This window comes from Tarenaya hassleriana, unplaced genomic scaffold (assembly GCF_000463585.1).
Source record: "Tarenaya hassleriana unplaced genomic scaffold, ASM46358v1 Cleome3, whole genome shotgun sequence".
In the NCBI taxonomy this organism is placed as follows: Eukaryota; Viridiplantae; Streptophyta; class Magnoliopsida; order Brassicales; family Cleomaceae; genus Tarenaya; species Tarenaya hassleriana.
The window spans coordinates 4,383,060-4,402,641 of NW_010966177.1; the positions used below are offsets into that span (position 1 = coordinate 4,383,060).

Consider the following 19,582-nt stretch of genomic DNA (forward strand, 5'->3'; position numbering starts at 1 on the left):
ATATATATATATATATATGCACGTTCAGTGGCAAGGTGAAGGAGCCGAGCATAGGGGCTCAGAGCCCCGAGGTTTTGGTCGTCCTGCGTCTCTTGTCCATTCTTCGAGGTCCTCCCTCTCTTACCACGACGCCCCAGGGTTCCACGAGAAATTGGTACCGGGTCAACAGTGCTGACGTGTCCAGGTTATATCGTTCATATTATTTTTATAATCATATAAAAAATTCAGTACCACACTTTATTTGTGGTCTCACATAATAATGCTTTCGGTCGTGTTAGTGATTAAAAAAATATAAATGCGCCCACCGTGGGGCTCGAACCCACGACCACAAGGTTAAGAGCCTTGCGCTCTACCAACTGAGCTAGACGGGCTTGTTGTTGATATTGCATTACTAACAAAATAAGAATCTTTAAAGTTTTTGTGCAAGTCAACAGTATTTTTCTTTGCAGTACGGCATTTCATAGTACAAATTCTATTACCATCGAATTGCATCTCATGGAAATGTTTGGAAATTTGCATCTTTGTTCTCCTTTGGTACAGCGCAAACTAAACTAAGCATATGCATATGATAATTATTTGCTACAAATCAGAACAATTTCTCCATACATATATTTTGGACGAAAATCATTTCCAACAAATACATTCGAGCCATTCAGTGCGTTAACATTTTTCATCACATGTCAAATGAAAATGGTCTCCGTAGTAAATAAATATAACAAAAAAAAAAAAAAATCAGGCTTTGACGCAGCAGTTGAAGCAGCTGAAAATGCTTCTCCTCGTCTGTTCATCAAGGATCACACCAAAAATTAATCAGCCAATTAAAACCCTAAGCACTTCCCTAACACAGCTTCATCACCACAGGAATCATATAACGATGAACTAAACAGTGGGCATCAGACATCGAATCTGTTACTTCCTTGTTGGGTTTTAGCTTTTGTCTGATTTATTTTCGGACCAAATATATAAATTCAGACAAAACCAAAGTAAAAAAGAGGAACTTACGGACGGAGAGTGCGGATGGTGGGTCGGACCGAAGTCATGGCGATTGTCGCCGCTGTGAACAGTGGTCAGCGTAGGGGCGGAGGAGGCTGGTTTGGGGTTGATGAGCTCGTCCTCGTTGCCGAGACTGGCTCGAGAAGGATCTCGCTTGTTCTGCTTCCTCATCTCCCTGATCTTGGAGAAGTCCATCGAATAGTCCGGAAGCGCTCCCTTCTGGTCCCAGTCTCCGAACTGCGGCACCGATAACCACGGAGCAGATGCATTCTTCTGCAAAACCCACAAGGAATCCACCATCCTAAGGATCTTGATCTTTATCACGATTTCCCATCACACACACAATTTCGATATATATATATATATATATATATATATATATTACCATGTATGAATGTATTTGCAGTGGACAAACTTGAAATAAAGAGTGTTACAAAGTTGGATTAACAGAAGGAATAAAGGATCACTTGAGAGGAAAAGGGCACAGTTCTTGATATTTTTTTTAAAAAAAAAGTGAACTTTTTTGGGAAGAAGGGGAAAACAAATGTTGGAAAAAGCAGGGGTTTCATCGGTCCGATAAAGCAAACGAGTTTGGAAATGTCCGAGAGGAATCTCTACTCTCTATGTGGCAGAAAATTTTCAGGCTTCGAGATTGAAGAAAGGAGGACGATTTTTTTGATCATTTCCCAAGGTTTTTCCTGTTTCCCCAGATGCTGATTTTCATCGATCGTCACACACAACGATCACCAAAATCTTTCGTAATCCGAAGATTTTTACGCCCGAGTTGGATTTCACCCACAAATCGGAGAACTTCTCGGCAACCAAAAACAAGAGATCTCAGACTAATGGCAAGAGCTAGAAAACACAAGCGATGGATAAAGTTAATGTCTTTTTTCAGTAGAAGAGAAGAGAGCTTCATCATCATCATACATCTTGTCGCCAAACAGTATCCGTAGTTCAGGAACTTCCATAGACCAATAATGACCACAAGGCCCCTGTTTGGTTCCCGAGAAAATCCGGTCGGAAACAGGAAGGAAAAAAAAACAAGCAGAGAAGGAAACCTCACAGATCAACCCCTTTTTCCGATTCCTTCGGCTCTTTCAAACAAGAAAGGCCGGCTTGAATTTAGAATCCTCTATCCCTCCCTCCTAAGAAATTTTCTCGGGAAACAAACAGCACAAGAAGGAGAGACAAGACATGGGTTTGAGAGATCATACCTCCTTATGGTCTTCCATCTGTTCGAATCCGCAGAGATCAATTCACAGAGAGGCAGGCTTTGAGTTTTTTTTTTTTTTTTTTTTTTTTTTTCCTTGCCGGTGAGCCCCGGAATGATAGATATATAAATGGTTTTCTTATAAAATAAAAAGACTTATATTATTACAGCAAAATGACAGCTCGATGGGTGGTGTTACATATCATCAAGTATTTTTTTTATTTCAAATTTTCAAACCCAGAAAAAAAAAATACAAATACGTATATACATGTATGGTCGGTAGACCTCAATATTAATGCTAGTAAATTACAACAAAGACCTAACTCCAGGAAGTTAATTACGGGAATGCCATCAGAAGACACGCTTTGTCACGTGTCTTCATAATCAATCAAGTGGACACCGTGGCTCCGCTTTCGTCTTTTACCCTTTCGGTTGTATCATACACAAAAAAGGATCTGACGTGAGACGCGAACTTTCGGCTTTATAAACGGCATCGTTTTCATGCTTTTCATAACGTGTCTGATTGTGTATGTACACATACATGTACATACATACACGTGTACTTGCCTCCCATATTTAATTATGTATTTCAATTTTCTACCTTATACGTAATTTCTCGGGATTATAACTGCAGACCGAGTATCCAATGAATGTTTACTCTTTGTCGGAAATATTTAAAAAAAAAACAGAAATTTTTATGACAAGATAAGCTGAATTACTATATACTTTATGTTAGATTCAGAAACATTGTAGACATAACAATTCTATAAAATAATTTATGGGATTATTATAACTAAATTAGTAAAAAAATATTCCTGATAAACAAAATATAGATATAGGGATGAACTTGGATGCCGATACAATCTACATTATTATTACATTTCATGCAAAAAAGATTTTTTTTTTTAAATTTTTATAACAAAAATAGAGCCTCGAATAATTTATGGAATATGGTTTGAAGGTCAGTATTGAATTTATATCTAATGTATATTACAGAGAATAAAAATTGGCGAAATTGGTTAAATTTTTTCTTGAAATATTGTAGTTACAAGGGATACGAATTTATTCGACATAAAATAATAATTTATACACATGCGCTATGTACTTAAAGACATCTGGGATATGTATTAATCAAAAGAAATATACTGTAATCTGAATTATTTCTGACAAACTGGAAATTATAATAATCGAGGGTTTATGGGTCCACCACAGTTAGTACCTTAATACAAATTCAAAGCGCGATTAATGGAATTTCCATGGATTTATCATTAATCTTTTGTCGACATCTCGATGTTCCATTCCAAGTGACCCTCTCATTGTCACAAAAATAAATTAATTACTTATTATTTGGTCAACCGAATAAATTAATTAAGGATCGAATGGATAGAATTTTCAAAGTTCTATAATAAAAAAAAACAAAAAAAATGATAAGATTTTGTAGATTTGATTTTTCTAAAAACTCAGAAAATTACTCTAATAAAAAATCAACTAAAAACTAAAATTTCTATTTTTTATTTATGAAAACTATAAAAAATTAAAACAAAAAAATTAAAATTAAAATTAAAAAACCGAAATTTAAAATAAAAACTATCACCGGTTTACCATACGGTTATTCAGTCGTCGGCCCATTTTATTTGAACAAGCCCAGGCCCGTCAGACCAAGTCTCAGACGTAGGCCTAAGGTCAGACCAAATCTCAGGCCCACGCACATAGATGAGCCGAACTTAGGCATCTGGATGGGCCAATCATAGGCCCATATCAGCACTTTGTCCATGCCCGAGCCCAGTAGATAGAGATCCGCTAATCATGTTCTTCGTATCACGGTTAATGCAAATATGACAGAGAAGCAGGAAACAATGATGGCTTTAACTGTTGTAACAACGAAACACAAGAGAAACAAACAAAGTGCCATTTTTTTGGTTTTTTTAATAATAGCATCAGGAAGAGGAACGAGAAGAGGCAGAGAGCCGAAGACACTCACTCTGGCACCTTCGGAGACAAATGTCGTTCCAGTTAGCAACTTGATGATGGTTGACACATACGGTTCGAGCGCAGGCATCGGAACATGCATCCAACTCAGACACTCCGCACACAGTTACGCATGTGTCTGGAATCGGATCCTTTGAGAAAGCTCCTACCTTTTTCAGCATCCTTTTCGATATACATACTCTCTCGCACACGAATATCTCGTCGGAACTCTTCTCTCTTCCTCTTACGCTATTGATCCTCTGCTCTGCCGCCCGCCTTCTCTTCGTTCTGATCGCTTGACCTGCGATAATCGCAGGCACAGCTGCTCCTAGAAGCGACCACCACACTTCCACCATTATACCTCGGATGTGCCAGCAAAGACTCGAACTTTCTCTGCTCACGAGGAAAATCCATGACCACATTACACAATTAGGACAACAAGAAAGCATGAGGTAAGTAGATTACAAACTCATCCCATGGAAGGGGTTATCGGGTTTCCACTACAACTGAAGATGGAACCATGAAAAATGGGAAATGGTGAAAACGAAACAGATAGAGGACAAGATTTAAGCCGCCCAAATGGCAATGAGCATATTATTATACACTGTATCTGGAAATCACGGCACTAAATCTCAAACTCAAAGGGTTCCACGTATTCAGGAGGGGGGTTTTCAAGTCCATATGCAGAGTCTATAGTGACACAGCTAACAACAAATACCTCGGGAACCATGGTAGAGAAGGTGGTGAGAACCCACAAACCCAACTAGGGACAAAGCGACATCTCTTACTAAGGTTTCTCATAGGATGTCGAATTCTTAAAAAGCTAAAAAGTGAAGTGACAATAAAAAAAAAAGGCTTTAATCCTGCAAGAAATTGCTCTCTCCGAATCGGATAAGCCGAACTCGTTGATACGCTGGTGCATACCAAGTGCCCAAATAGGGTTAGATTGAATCATACGGCTTATAATGGGTACAGAGAACTCATAAGCTCAGAAGGACTTCCATGAATATAAACAAATTCTCAACTTGCAATGGCGTTAGGGTTTTTGCAGAGAGAGAGAGAGAGGAGATGACCTGAAAAGGGAATTAGGGTTTGCGATTGCTGTAGAAATCCAGGGTGGAAATCGCTAAGAAGGAAGCGAGTATTCCATGAAAATCGAACTTGAGTTGCTCGACGAAGATTGAGAGTGACGAACGAACAGGTCACTGACCGTCGTTTGACGACATTTTATTGCAGACTTCTTTTCCGCTTATTATCCTCCGTGTCCAATAAAAATCGTTCGTTCCCTTTTACATTTTTTCCCGCAAATTATCAACTTTATTTTTACAATTCCAAGTTTTAATTTTTTGTTGTTGTTTCCAGACAGAAAGGGTTGGAGACAGTATCCATCATTACATGACAAAAGAGCATAAAAGAATTGCTGCTACATGAACCCGACAATGTACAATCCATTGACTGATACATATATTCCAATTCCATCCTTCCATATCAAACTTTGGCAAAAAAGACAGAACCGATACGACTTAACAAGAAGACAGCGAAAATGCCGCAGCGACACATACCATTGCCCTCGCCGAGACTCGGAATTTTCTATAGATGTGCATCGAGAAGAAAAATGCTTTGGATATTTTGACTGTTTCAGACGTTAATGTCCATTCGCTTCGACCTGGCACTCCTATTGTTGGTCTCGTTAGCGCTGGTAAGAGAAAATCTCGGGATGGAAGCGTAGTCGTTTTCGGGTGTAGAAACAGGTTGCTGAGGATAGAGAGTGGGAGGCGGGATGAGGTTCCGCTGTGCTGGAAGTGGCGGTAGCATGTTGTACTTGTACGGATCCCCCTTTAAGCTGGCAATGGCAATTGGAACAAACCCACATCTTATATTACCCCCCCACCCGAAAAAGAGCGTAGAACACTGGGTAGAGATCAAATAAATACCTTGGCCTTTTGTAAAACTGATCTTCGTCGCTTGTGCTGTCATCTAAGCGCTGGGAAGGGGCTGTTGGAATTGGGGATATTGACCAGGTTGAAGTTGCCGGTAATTCATCGGAGAAGTATCTTCTTCTTATCAACTGCAAACGAGAAAATGTTTATGGCGTTGAGACAGGGTATAAGCTCAGAGATGAAGATAAGCTGACAACAGAAGCTTCAATGGTACAAACCAGGCGGAAAAATTTGTTCAGAGCTTCTTTGTCGTATCTAGCTTCCTTCGCAGCCTGCATAAGGGCAATATCAGATTATATTTCCATGCCACGTTCTATATTGCAATGAATTAAACTAGTTCTTTCATTCACCAGACAAAAGAGATAGTGTTCTCAGTCATGCTTGCTTACCGCTATGGGACCACCATTGCCGGGAAAGCTCTCAGTGAGAGGGAGTTCCTCACTTGAGGGAAGCAAGCCTTGCTTCTCAACCCACTGACGAGCTGCATCAACAAGATTGCCGCTGCTTCCTCTTGTGCCTTCTTTTGCAGCGACATCCGCTTTGTTACCAACGACGATGTAAGGGACAGGAAGGCCACCAGGCCCTCCAGAAGGAAGAGGAGCAGAAAATGTTCCAGTTGCTGCAACCTCCGCTGCCCATTTCTGCAAGCTTGTTTTTGTTCTTCTCTGGGAAAGATCATGAACAAAGATAACTCCTGCCCAATTTAATTTCTTATCCATGAACTTTGTGATACATGAATAGAGAGACAAACACGCTTTGTGATATAACATTATTTGAGAGTTGAGACAGGATGAAGAAGAGCAGGGAGAAGCTAGCACAGACCATTAATCTGTGAATAGAAAAGAGAGCGGCAGTCTTTGTATCTCTCGTGCCCAGATACATCCCAGAGTTCGACAAAGAAATCCCTCCCAGAGTCACCTTTTATGGTACTTGAAGAACTAGCAGGACTTCCACAAGTAATGTGCTGAATGAAAAGTGAGAAAGCAGGAAAGTGAGGAGCTGTACTCCAGCTCTTACCGATTTTGAGAAATCTTGAGAAGACTTAGTTACCTTGATCCCAACTGTACATCCGATTGTCTGAGAAGGGCGAGCAATAGAGGAACCTTTGACAATGAGATGTACAAGAGATGATTTTCCAACACCTAGCAAATGATGCAGATTCCAGAGAAGAAATCTCGAATAAGTCAGTACCGATCTCAGTAAATTAAAAGCATCACATACTCGGAAAACGAAGGAAATGTTGCTGGATCTAACAGACGGAAACATAACACCATTCACGTTAAAATCATCTGCCCACCATGCCATGTTAGCTAGATGGCTCATGTTAACCTCAGGACTCAGGAGCCTCATTATATGATAGTGAATCCTTACTTTTGAGGTAGAACAACAACCATCTAGCCAAGCAAACTTTACTTTCTGATCTCACTACATCAGCAAATCTAGTTAAGAACAATCACAATTCACAGATCCTCTTCACAGTTCACATCTATCACCACAGTCAATCTGATTTTTCTTGACACACACATGATCTGTTAGAGAGCTAGCATAACTGGTATTGATTGAAGTGTTGTCATGGTCGACACCAGCTTCCTACGAATCTAACACATGGATTACAGCATAATCTGCGTCAGAAATCAAACGAGAATCTGATATTACCTGAGTCACCGACCACCAATACGCGAACTTGCCCGCACAGCAGACCCACATTCTGCTCCTTGCTTACGCTTTCGCGTTCCCTCCAAAACATCATGTTGCTCACAATAGCAAAATCAGATTAGTAGAAGAGACGTCAATGCTGGTCATTCATCTTCCATCGTCCTGCTCCAATCAGAAAGGAAATAGCAATTTCCAGAAACAATCATAGCAAGCTCCGATTCCTTTATCAAGCTTTACACTGAACCACTTGCACTATTCATCCACCGTGACTTTACTGGAGTAACCGACCAGGAAATCGAGCATAACTCGATTCCATATACAGATCCAACAAAAAGAACCTCCGGCTCAGATTCTTCACCTCCCTCGCCAGATAAATCTCTAGAACATAAACCGAAATTAACACTGAAGTTTCCAGAAGTGATCAAGTAAACCGAAATCCAAAACAGAATCCCCAGAAAACTTCAGCTCGGACTCTTCTTCTTGTTCCTTCACCTTCTCGACGTTCTTCTCCTCTATTAATACAGAAAACAATTCGGAGAACACCCTTTGAGTAATTGGATGAAAAAAGCACGAGTAAACTAAAGGATTTTGAGATGAGGAGATTGCAAGTGAATCTGGATCGAGATTAGGGCTCGAGAATCATTTCTTTTGCTGAGATTTGGGCGGAAGAAGAACAGTTCCCTTTCCTTCACAAATCGTCAAAGGTCTGGGAACGGTTCGGTACTCTGTAACCGAACCGAGATTTATAAAACAAGGATAAAGTACCAAACCGGACCAAATCCCTTAACAATTGGGCTTTTTGATAAGCCCGTATTGAAATGGGCCCATATTCGAGGTTTTGGGCCCAAACCATCCTTGAAGCGAATTTATTATGAGCCAAGGATTCGGTAAGTGTCCTCGTCTGATATATCGTGGGGGCATTATCAAAAATACCCTTAAAATGCTACTTCTACCTCAAGACTTACCCTGGTCACATGTGACCAATGTGACCGAAATATAATATGGTCACATTTTGATTTTTATCGATTATAACGTTAAATTTATGGTGATCACACTAATTCATTATGTTCATACCTTGTATATCTTACTAATCATTTGATTAAAACATCATAAATTTAATGTTTTATGAACAATGAGATCAATATGTGACCACACTATATTTCGGTCACATTGGTCACATAGTCACAAGGTAGGTGTTGAAGTTGAAGTAGCATTTTAAGGGTATTTTTGATATAATGCCTCTTGACGGAGAGAGAACAGAGAGAGAGAGAGAGTTAACATTTTTTGTTTTTGTTTTTTTATACCTTCTTATTCAAGAAAAAAAGGCGGACCATGATTGATTGCAGTGCACGGTACCATTCCATCATCAAATATTATTTGTTTTCTCCGTCAAATCGTTATAAGGATCGGTTTCTTGGCATACACGCAAACCCAATACGCGTATACGCCAAAAAGACACCAGGGTCCCCCGTGATACACGCGTTTTTAGAAAAGAGAGGAAAAAAAAAGGATTACCACATTTCTCGCCGTCACTAATGGCAGCAATTAACCGCTAATTATATTACGATGATATGCATATTGATCCTTCTGTGTGCAATGCAAATGTGTATCGTAGTCGGAATCTGCACAACTCTGTCTGTGTGTGTGTGTGTGTGTGTATCAACGGATAATACAAATTAACGAGGTCCTGCACCGATTAAGCAATGGCTGAATCTATAGAATGGTTGTCCGAAAACCCTAAAACGAAACCCTACGATCTGTCAGTGGAGTACACTACACGTACGCTAAGACCCTTGTTCGCATACACGACCCTGAGAGGTCTCGTCTCCATGTAAATGCTCTGAATCGTACGGTACTTCTTTAGCTTGTTCTTCCCCTCCGGCCCTGGTTTCATAGCTTTCCTCCCGCCTTCAGGATCGATATGACCGTTCCAGAAGATGTCATTGATCTTCCTGGAAGTGATCTCTTCAAGGGTACCAGCATGTTCATTGTTCTTGCTGCTGCAGCTGAGACTGAGATTCTCTTCGTCGCTGCTGAGATGAATCAGCTGTTGGGCAGCCTCCATCTCCATCTCCGATATCTTCATCTCTTCTCCATTCGCAGTCGATATTCCATTTGGATCGTCTTCCCTTGTTCGCTTCATCGCCATTAATGACTCTCTCTCTCTCTCTCCTGTCTATGCGATCTCTGTGGTGGTGTTATGTCTGCTAGGGTTTCTGTTCTTGTTCTTGTTCTTGTTTTTGTTTATGTTTTTTGTGGGGGTTTGGTTTGGGTTTGTTATGTATATGTCTTTGAGGGCACGTATTGAAAGGCTATGGGGAAATTGCGAGGTTGGTGCTACGAAGACCCTTCATCATCTTCCCGTCTGTATTAATCCCTGCGACAGAAATCCTAGGAATTTGCATTAGTACCCCTCGCCTTTTCGTCTTGTACATAATGATCAGTTATTTTTAAAAATAAAAATTTAGGCCACAGGGCGCCGATGCAAATTGAAATTCTATAAATGGTTAGTTATAATTAGTAAAATGTAATATCCAATTTCCATCTTCGAGGCTTCGGAAAACTTCTTTCGTAGATAATTTTTAATGCATTTTAAGGAATCAACAATTAAGAACCATTTGAACTGTTATAAAAAATGGCCAGAAGAATTAATAGAACAAGTTGGACATTTTGTTAGAATTTACATATATATATTATATACACACACATCTAGGACAAATACTATTTTGTGAATGCAAGCTTGGTGTTTCAATCAACATTCATGCATGCGTTCATAACATATATCAGTAAATGAATGAAGAATAGTTGCTTGTCGCAACTCCAAACAAAATATTTGAGTACGAGAAGAAGATACATGTGTGTGTACTCCGTTAGGATCAAAATGTAACGTTAAAAACTTAAAAGAAAATAATGTTATAAAGGCCAAAGGTCAAGGTTGGGATTGTGAAAACTCTAGACCAAAGCTCACAAAATGCGTTCCTTTGGCCTAGGACTATGAAAGATTTTACGCCGTTAGATGATCATAATGCCCTTTGACCTTTTTACCAGAATCCAACGGTTAGAAACACGTTTTGGCGTTCTCCTCCAATTAATGACCCAAATCTTTGAGATAATCGCCAATTAGGGACGCAATGCTTCCTAATTAATCAATAGATTTCATCATCATTAAGAAAAGCTATAGACAATTCCCAGAACGCCCTTCACGCCTGATCGCATAACGCGTATTTTAAACACAATGGAAACAACAATTGCATTTAAAAAACCCAAAAATAGAAAATGGGAACTAATCCTATTTTGGCATATTTAAAATTCTAATTAAGGCCATGTTTGATTAGTAAAAAAAATGTATAACCCTCTTCCCCAAATACGCAGAAGAGTATAAATATTCAATGAAAGAATAAAATCTTGTTTATTTTTACTCACCCAACCTCCCCCGAAAAAAAAAACAATAAAAAAAAAAAAGCAAATGACAAAACAAACACCTCTGCTTCTCTATCTACAGCACCTCGGGAGGGGACAAAACTAATCTTCTGTATTGTCCGGTAACGAGCACTGGTGAAGAATCTAAGGCATCTCCCCAACACCAATCAGTTATCACAGTTCAAACCGCAGATTTCCAGGACAGGACCATCTTTGGAGACGAAGGGGTTGATCCTGACCCACAGAAGTGTAAGAATGGAGGCGAGAAGGATGGACCAGACGAGGATAATGGTCGGCATCCTGTCTTGCTTCCCAAGCAGCCCCTTGAGGAACGGGTACAGATGGATGATGACCCACAACGCGAAGAACAGTCTCCCGAAGAGAGGGCCCCACGAGTCATACCCGTTGTTGATTGCGTCGGAGACTCCGACTATCACTCCGATGATGTTAACGATGAGAAGGGTCATCGGTGGGATCAGAAGGGAAGTCCATTTGAAGATGTAAAGCTCTGAGAATTCTCCGTCGTCTGCTGCTTTGGAAGTAACGGTGAAATTTGTGTTGACACCAGCAAGAACCTTGAGGAGACCTTGGAAGAGTGCGAACAGATGGGAGGAGACTCCTCCGATCACCCAAAACTGCTCGTTTCTCCACCAGTCATCGATCCCGACTTTGCCCCATTGCATCTCGAGAATTCCCGTTACAGCAATGGACAAGAAGAGGGCCATGAACAGGATACTGGCATAGTTACTGATCTGCAAAAATAAAGAAAAATGCCCAAGAGCCCTTTTTTTTTAGTTATACGCTCTAAAATCGTATTTGACATGTAAGAATGCAAGAAAGATTCAAACTTGGAAGAAGCAAAAAAGGCTATTACTCACCTCAGGAACGATGAATTTGCCGGTGAGAAGACAGATAGCAGGGAGAGAACAGTAAACGAGAAGAGGGATGGAGGTCCATGGATAGACGACAGAGTTTATGTAGGAGAATCTTTCCAGCCATTTCAATCCACCTCCATAACCATACCAGATAGGGCAATGTCTGCTCAAGAAAATCTCAACCGACCCAAGCGCCCACCGAAGAACTTGATGGAGACGGTCCGAAAGGTTGATGGGTGCTGATCCCTTGAAAGCTGGCCTCTTTGGCATACAGTAAACCGATCTCCAGCCATGACAATGCATCTTGAAACCCGTAAGAATATCCTCAGTAACCGAACCGTAGATCCACCCGATCTGGATTTTTTTTCACAAGCCCATGAACTTACAATCCACTGGATGAAACACAAGAAAGAATAAAGACAAGTTTTCTTTTAGTTCAGATAGCTTAGCTTTACCTCTTTCCCCCATTCGGTTTTATCTTCGTATCCACAGCTAATGACTTGGATGGCCTCTCTAAGCAGAGATCCCGGACTTCCTATCCTAGCAATCCCACCATCTTCCATGACGGTAGATGCAACGAAAACAGGGGACTGCCCGAACTTCTTCTCCAACTTCATTTGCATTGCCTCGGATGATTTCTCTAGCGAGAAAAAAAGGAACAAAATCGGCAACGGACCTACATAAATTTCGAAAAACAAACGAAACAACCTGTTTTTTTTCTTTACCCTCTTCAATGTTTTCCAAGGCATGAATCTGCTTCTCCGAGGCTTCTCTGTTCTTCGTTTTCTTATCCTTGGTCTTTGACTTCCGGTTCTTTCTTAATCCGCAGCAGAGGCAACACCACTTTGGCCAGCAATTGCATGTCTTACCCGGCAGCTTCTTCTTCTTTGGTGCATCAAAACCGTAAAGTGCCTGCCTCCTGAACACACACCCTGTTCCGACATATATGGGACCTTGTAGCCCATCCAATCCTTTCATGTTAATCTGTTTCCATGATTAAAGAATCAGTAAAGATCCCACAAGACTCAAGAAATAGATGGAGCAGAGAATGTAACAGTTTACATCGAAAAAGACGACGTTGCGATTTGAGTATCGATCATGTCGATCTATCCCATCGAATCTTTGAGGGAACTGAACGTAACAAATTTTCTTTCCGGACTGAGGATCCATCATGAAACACATTGCTTCTCTAAGAGCTTTGCAATTGTTGATGTAGTGGTCACAATCCACATTCAGCATGTAAGGAGCATTTGAGAGAACCCCCGAGACTCGTATCTGAAACGAGATCATATAATTACGAGTCAGGAAAACTTAATGACCCATGAAACCAAATTCAGAGTAACCTTTGAAAGTCGAGGCATTTTCTTACAAGGGCATTCATGGCTCCAGCCTTCTTATGGTGGTCAAATCCGGGTCTCTTTTCACGAGAAACATAAACCAGCCGAGGCAACTCGTTATTTTCTACATCACGACCCCCATCTTGTCCAAGGAAGACCTTTTATCGAAACACGAGAAAGATAATGGTTAAGTATTTACATCAGAACTTAACTCACGTCTTCTTATGATGAATCCATATAGAGAGGAAGAGACAGAGATACAGAATCTGACCTGAATCATGCCCGGATGGTCTCGGACATTGTTACCAGGCCACGGAGTACCATCTTGCATCGTCCAACCTTCCTCGGGCACCTTTTGTGCAGTAGCAACTAATCCGTTTATTCTAACCTTGAATTCTTCATAGTCTCTCTGCATCAACAGAAACAAAAATATCGTGAATAAATACGTCTAAAGCTTTACTCACGAAAACGATTATTAAAAGAAGCAGAGGAACTAATAACCTTCATGGCACGTCGTTCCCTGACGAATGCTGGATGAACTTTGTTCTTCAAGTAGTCCATTTTCTGATTAAAATACCACTCGGGGGCACGTGGCTCGATATTGTATTTCTTACAGAAAGGGACCCATTGCCTCGCAAATTCTGCTGTCTCGGACAGGGCTTCAAAGGTAAGCATGGCAGCACCATCATCGGATACATAACATGCAACCTTATCAACTGGATAATCAACTGAAAGGATAGACAGGACAGTGTTTGCTGTAATAAGGGGAGGTTCCTTCATCGGGTCCACTGTACTGACAAAAACATCCACAGCGGCTAATTCCGAGGGTTTGCCTTCTTTCTCGTACCTTGGAAAAAAAATGAATGAAAGAAATGAATCGGGCAGACAATTCTAAAAAGAGAGGCATGTCCAAGAGTGTATTAGCTTTTGCATACCTCAACGACAACCGGTCCAAGTATGTTTCTCTCTCTATAGGGTACCATTTCGGGAATTGATCGAGAACCCATGACACAGCGAACCATATTTCACAAATCACGGATATCAACCACAAAGGATATGCATCATTAACTGGGTGAAGGATCCGATAGTGAAAAAAGAGACCAAGAATCACAAGGCGCAGAATAATTAACATCCTGTATGGATTGATCTTGCTCGACTTGATCGGTAACTTCCTAGACAGAGGCTGCCTGCCTTCGTCCATCCTAAGTTACAGAGAATAAGAAAAAACAAACATGATGTGTTAATATTCACGGGCACGAAGCATGAAAGGAGAAAGATACTAAAACATAATGAAGTTCAAAAGATGAATTTTTTTCTTACATGGGCAAATCAGAATCAGCATCACCTCCTTCATGTTTAACCACTTGAAGCTTTTCATTTTGTTTCCTCTTCCACTCTTCCATACGGTCCTTCCATGCAACGCTTCCATATCCATAAACCGCAATATCTTTCTGAGGTACCATAGGTCTCGGATGGGCTGCAATAAACAAACACAAACTCCGTAATCAAAACGAAAGAGAAAAACGACAATAAAAAAAATGCCACAGACCCATAAGACGTACCAGCCACAGATGGGTCGGGGAATGACACCGGATGAACCTTAGTGCCATGCCCCAATGACGGAGGAACAATAAGTGCATGTCTACCAGATGAGATCTCAATGTCCTAAAAAACCAACCAAAACAAATCATTATATAGGCACCTGGACAAAGCCAATGGACAAACGATCAGTGGAACGAGGAAAATGTGAGTTACCTCCTCGTCATAAGTCAACAAGGGAATCTGAGAGCCAGGCGGAGCAGAATCCAAGTCGGATTGAGGAATACCCGAGTTGAGATGAGAAGAGAGTATACCTTCAGAAACTTGATCAGTTCCCACACCATTTTTGTAATCAAACTCATTATCGAGATCATCTATGCCATCTTCTTCCTCATCGCCTTCCACCCGTGGACTTCCTGAAATAGTTTTTCAGTAAAATCCTCAACTTGCCATCACTACTAGGAACTTCTGAGAGCTGTAAAACCTCAGCATAATCCCAACCTGGATCTTAATATCCTCGCAAGTCTAAGCAAAGAACTCGGCTAAAACTGACTATATTCTATAATCCAGACACTAAGAATTCACGAAAAGATTCTCACTTTAGCAGAGATTCTGAAACGAGCTTTCAGTTAAAATGCTCAGAAAGGTTTTCAACAAATTAAGTGATCACCTTTAATGCGTTTGTATCGGGTTTTGCATTGTGGACAAGCTTGGTTTCCCTCTCTTCGCTCGTACTCAAAGCAAGGCCGACACACAGGGAAAGCGCATTCATTGCATGCCACGAAAGGATCTCCATCTACCGTCAGCTCAATCTCATCACCACAAATTTGACATATCTGCCCACTCAGTTCTTGCACCGACCTTATCTGCCATAGAGGAATACACCAAACAAGCCAACAGAGTGAACACCAGATCTAACTATGAACTGGCAAATCCTATTCCTTGCTTATACACACTCATTACATTGAAAAGTCTCCCCCTGTATTTACAACAGACTGTAATGCAGATTGAAAATTTTAAGGAATACAAGCACGTTGCGTCTATGTTTAGAACCATTAAATATGCCCTTTGATTTCACCTTAACACCAATCAGATTTTGTGTATCTCCACAGTTTCAGGAGATTATGAAACAACTTCACTCTTCAAACTGACAGAACAGAGTAAAACACAAGAATGCCCTAACCCCATCAACCAGAAGTAACAGTTGCCTGTTGAAACTTTCCTATCGCCATCGGAGTTTCACGCAAAAACGACAATATTAAGATATCCCGACAAGAGATGAGATTTGGGATTATCCTGACAAGAGATTAGACAATCAACACGCTTGAACGCGGAATTCAGAGAAGTCAGTCCCCAAACAGTTCCCACCGACACAAATAGTTCACTGTAGAATTTGCTAAAAGTCTGTGAAAGCTTTGGATTGCACGAAAACCCTAATCGATTTCAACTGGTGAAAACCCAGATCCAGTAAAAGCCAAAACCTTTGCAGCAAAATGATGGAAATGGGTATACGACAGAACTGAAACACAAGGAGAAAAACAAAGGGATTCTTACTCTGGCATTCTCATCCGCATTAATCAGGACGAACTCGTTCCTGTTGTGGGAACCGGCAATGAGCCGACCGCCGGTGTTCATATCTCCGACAACGAGGCTGGAACTAGGATTCACGGATTAACGGACAGAGCCAGATAGATTAACAGAGATAGACCGGCGATTCTGCAACCGGGTCAACTCAGCCCAACTCGGTTCCGAGAGATCTAGTCGTTTCAACTCCCATCACAGAGGAACCAACCCCCAAACAACATGCACTAACCAGCGTCAGAACCGAATCCAAGACAATGGATGCCGGATTTTCTCGAACGCACGCAATGAACAAAAGAATGTCCTTTTTATTTTATTTTTTTCTTTCGAATTGATTCAGCTGCAAGACAAATCTCCTCTGTCCCCTCAACGTGCACGATTCACATAAATAAAGGAAGAGAATTTCAGAAAGAGAGGGAGAGAGAAGAATAACGACTGCAAAAAAATATCCAAAAGACGAGCAACGAAGATGGAGAAGAGAGAGAGAGAGATTAGACTGATTAGTGAAATACATAGATTTATCAATGCAAAGAGGAGTGACGAAAACCCATTTAAGTAACCCAAATAAAAAAAAATTAGAGAAATTATAAAACCACAAACCGACAAAAAAGATTAAAAAGGAAAATCCATCGGGAAGAGCTCGTGAAAAGCATCATCTAAAACAGGAAAAAAGAATCTATATCATCATTTTCTCTAATAAAAATAATTTAATCTTATGTAAACTGCATCCTCGTGATCACTCTACCAAAATATTTATTTACTTGATTAAATAAATTAAATTTCGGTACGAGTTTGGAGGCCTCGTTAAATATCTTTTTAAAAAAATACAAAAACGAAGATTTTTATACGGCATGGAACATGAGTTTTGGTTCTGCTCTGTCGTAATAAATTCTTCTCATGTCTTGTTTCGGATATCTTATTTTCAATGTATTTCCTTATTTTTCATTCCTTTTATTTTATTCCATTTTTATTATACTTGAAACCCGGTCTCACTGAAAATTATATTAAGAAACATGAGCAGCATCAACGTTTTTTGTACGGAACACTTCATGTTTTTTTTTACTTATCTTTGTTGACTGCAATGGTTTAACTTTTTTTACCTATTTAATTATTCCCTATATTTTTTTTATAAATGCAATCATTTTTAACGCCATAACCGCGAATTTCCTGTATTTTATAAATAATAAAAAAACTATTAAAGCCAAAAATGCGTTGAACTCTTCTTCGGATGATTTGTTTGGGTTTTGGTTCGGATTCAACTTAATTATATTCAGATTTGATTATTTCAACTTTTAAAAAAAAATTATAACCGTTCAATTTTTATTTGAATTTGGTTCGATTCGGATTCGGATTCCATTCGAATTCTAGTTCGTTTTTTTCGGTTTTAAAAAAATCATAAGCAGTTTGATATTTAATTCAGTTTAATTACAATTATACATTATTCAATTCGGATGGGATTGGTTATCGGAATTGACCGGTTGGGTTCCGGATCCGAGTCATCGGGTCTAGTATGATCCGATGTGACTTTTTAACTTTATTTTCTCAAAAAGTATGAATAAATGGATAGGTGAACCATCTAGTACCTAACAACCATATTTTACTAAACCCTAACGGCTATCGATTTAATTTGTATATTATAAATGCTTATGAAACAGATGGTTTTTTATGTAAATTAAATGGTATTGATTTTTGTTAATTAAAAAAACAGATTTTTTTCTCTAAAATTGTAATCTCACTTAAATGAATTTTTTTTTTAATCGGATCTTTTTGCAACTTGTTTTTTTTTTATGGGCATGCATATATAAATCTGTGTATACAAGAGGAACGATGTGCCATTGTCGAGAATACCGTATCGTGCACATCAATATACGTATATGTCTACATATATACATTTGCCGACAGCTGATTTTATAGAGATAATATTTAAAAAAAAAAATAGATCGTAGAAATGATATTTTTGCCTTTAATATGTTGTCCCGTGGACAGGCGATTAGACAATAAATGACAATACAGTACACAATAATTTGTTCGTTATATTAAAAATAAAATGAAATAAATACGACTTTAGTTAGGTTACCACATCAGATGTCCTTTTCACGTTAGATGACTTGTCTTTGGTAAGCCTTCGTGCCACGTCTTCTCATAGAAACTGTCGGTGCCTCGTTTGTTTTTTTATTTTTTATTTTTTTTATGCGGAAATTGTGAAAAAAAAAATGGGCATCAGATATTTGGGATATTTCTGCACTATATTATATCCTAATTATTCGTTTGAATTTTAGCGGAACATATTAATCATATGTGACGTAAATCCGGCTTTACACATCATTCATCTAGCATATGTTAAATCTAAGAAATAAATAACATTAATAGGAAGAAACTAGCCGAAGTCGTGAAAGTTATAAATAATGATTATTGATGCAATATCTTATGATTGGTCTTTCTAATGTGTTTAATCATGGAATCTAAAATAATCAGCTGATCAAATGAACTTTATTTAATTTTTAATAATAATAATAATACTGCAATTTGAGAGTAACTAAAAAATATCATAACGGCATTTTGTGGGATTAAGACGAGAGAAATGTGAAAACACATGATAAGATTGGTCAATGGACCCCCTCTCTCTCGTTTTCCAGCTAATGAAAATCTCCATTCATCGATCCAATCAAATCGCTTTTTCTTTAAAAAAAAAAAATCAGTAAAAATCTCCATCAGTTAAAAGAGGAGAATATTTTCAGCAACTCCATCTCGCCTATTTTGATTATTAATCGCATAATTGAATTAAATCTATATAAAAACTGAATGGTTATATCTTTTCTAGATTCGAAAAAATAGAATCTAATTGAATTAAAAAAAAATAACAAAAAAACCTTTTTTTAAAGGAGTTTTTTTTGTAATAAAAATTCGGATCCAAATCGAATTAAATGAAAATTGATATAAAAATGGAATGAGTATAATTTTATAACCGAACTCCAATATATCCAAACCTAAACCGAAATGGCCGTAAAGAAAATCTTTGGGAATGGGCTTTATTATCTAACGGCCCAGTCAATATATTTC

At 39.2% G+C, this 19,582-nt stretch overlaps 4 protein-coding genes and 1 non-coding gene across 5 annotated transcripts; all 5 read right to left on the reverse strand.

Moving 5' to 3' along the window:
* Positions 1-298: 298 nt before the first annotated feature.
* TRNAK-CUU lies at positions 299-371 on the reverse strand. The gene has a single exon. It is a non-coding gene; the product is annotated as a tRNA-Lys (tRNA).
* Positions 372-564: 193 nt separating this feature from the next.
* On the reverse strand, positions 565-2,301 carry LOC104819311. The gene is made up of 3 exons (XM_010549330.2): positions 2,211-2,301; positions 1,003-1,266; positions 565-780 (listed from the first exon to the last, which is right to left on the reverse strand). The coding sequence occupies exons 1-3, from the start codon at positions 2,226-2,228 to the stop codon at positions 733-735; spliced, it is 330 nt and encodes a 109-aa protein (XP_010547632.1). The 5' UTR covers positions 2,229-2,301; the 3' UTR covers positions 565-732.
* Positions 2,302-4,013: 1,712 nt separating this feature from the next.
* Positions 4,014-5,444, reverse strand: LOC104819312 (uncharacterized protein At5g64816-like). Its single transcript, XM_010549331.2, has 2 exons — positions 5,248-5,444; positions 4,014-4,567 (listed from the first exon to the last, which is right to left on the reverse strand). Exon 2 carries the CDS (start codon positions 4,528-4,530, stop codon positions 4,144-4,146), a length of 387 nt encoding a protein of 128 aa, XP_010547633.1. The 5' UTR covers positions 4,531-4,567; positions 5,248-5,444; the 3' UTR covers positions 4,014-4,143.
* A 121-nt stretch (positions 5,445-5,565) lies between these two features.
* Positions 5,566-8,473, reverse strand: LOC104819313 (uncharacterized GTP-binding protein At5g64813-like). Its single transcript, XM_010549332.2, has 7 exons — positions 7,771-8,473; positions 7,165-7,256; positions 6,937-7,078; positions 6,504-6,808; positions 6,333-6,386; positions 6,109-6,242; positions 5,566-6,017 (listed from the first exon to the last, which is right to left on the reverse strand). The coding sequence occupies exons 1-7, from the start codon at positions 7,862-7,864 to the stop codon at positions 5,813-5,815; spliced, it is 1,026 nt and encodes a 341-aa protein (XP_010547634.1). The 5' UTR covers positions 7,865-8,473; the 3' UTR covers positions 5,566-5,812.
* A 2,626-nt stretch (positions 8,474-11,099) lies between these two features.
* LOC104819314 (cellulose synthase A catalytic subunit 6 [UDP-forming]-like) lies at positions 11,100-17,006 on the reverse strand. Its single transcript, XM_010549334.2, has 14 exons — positions 16,496-17,006; positions 15,612-15,807; positions 15,158-15,357; positions 14,965-15,067; positions 14,723-14,879; positions 14,338-14,604; positions 13,904-14,249; positions 13,674-13,811; positions 13,435-13,560; positions 13,128-13,340; positions 12,791-13,049; positions 12,521-12,705; positions 12,069-12,419; positions 11,100-11,942 (listed from the first exon to the last, which is right to left on the reverse strand). Exons 1-14 carry the CDS (start codon positions 16,574-16,576, stop codon positions 11,358-11,360), a joined length of 3,207 nt encoding a protein of 1,068 aa, XP_010547636.1. The 5' UTR covers positions 16,577-17,006; the 3' UTR covers positions 11,100-11,357.
* Between the last annotated feature and the right edge of the window lie 2,576 nt (positions 17,007-19,582).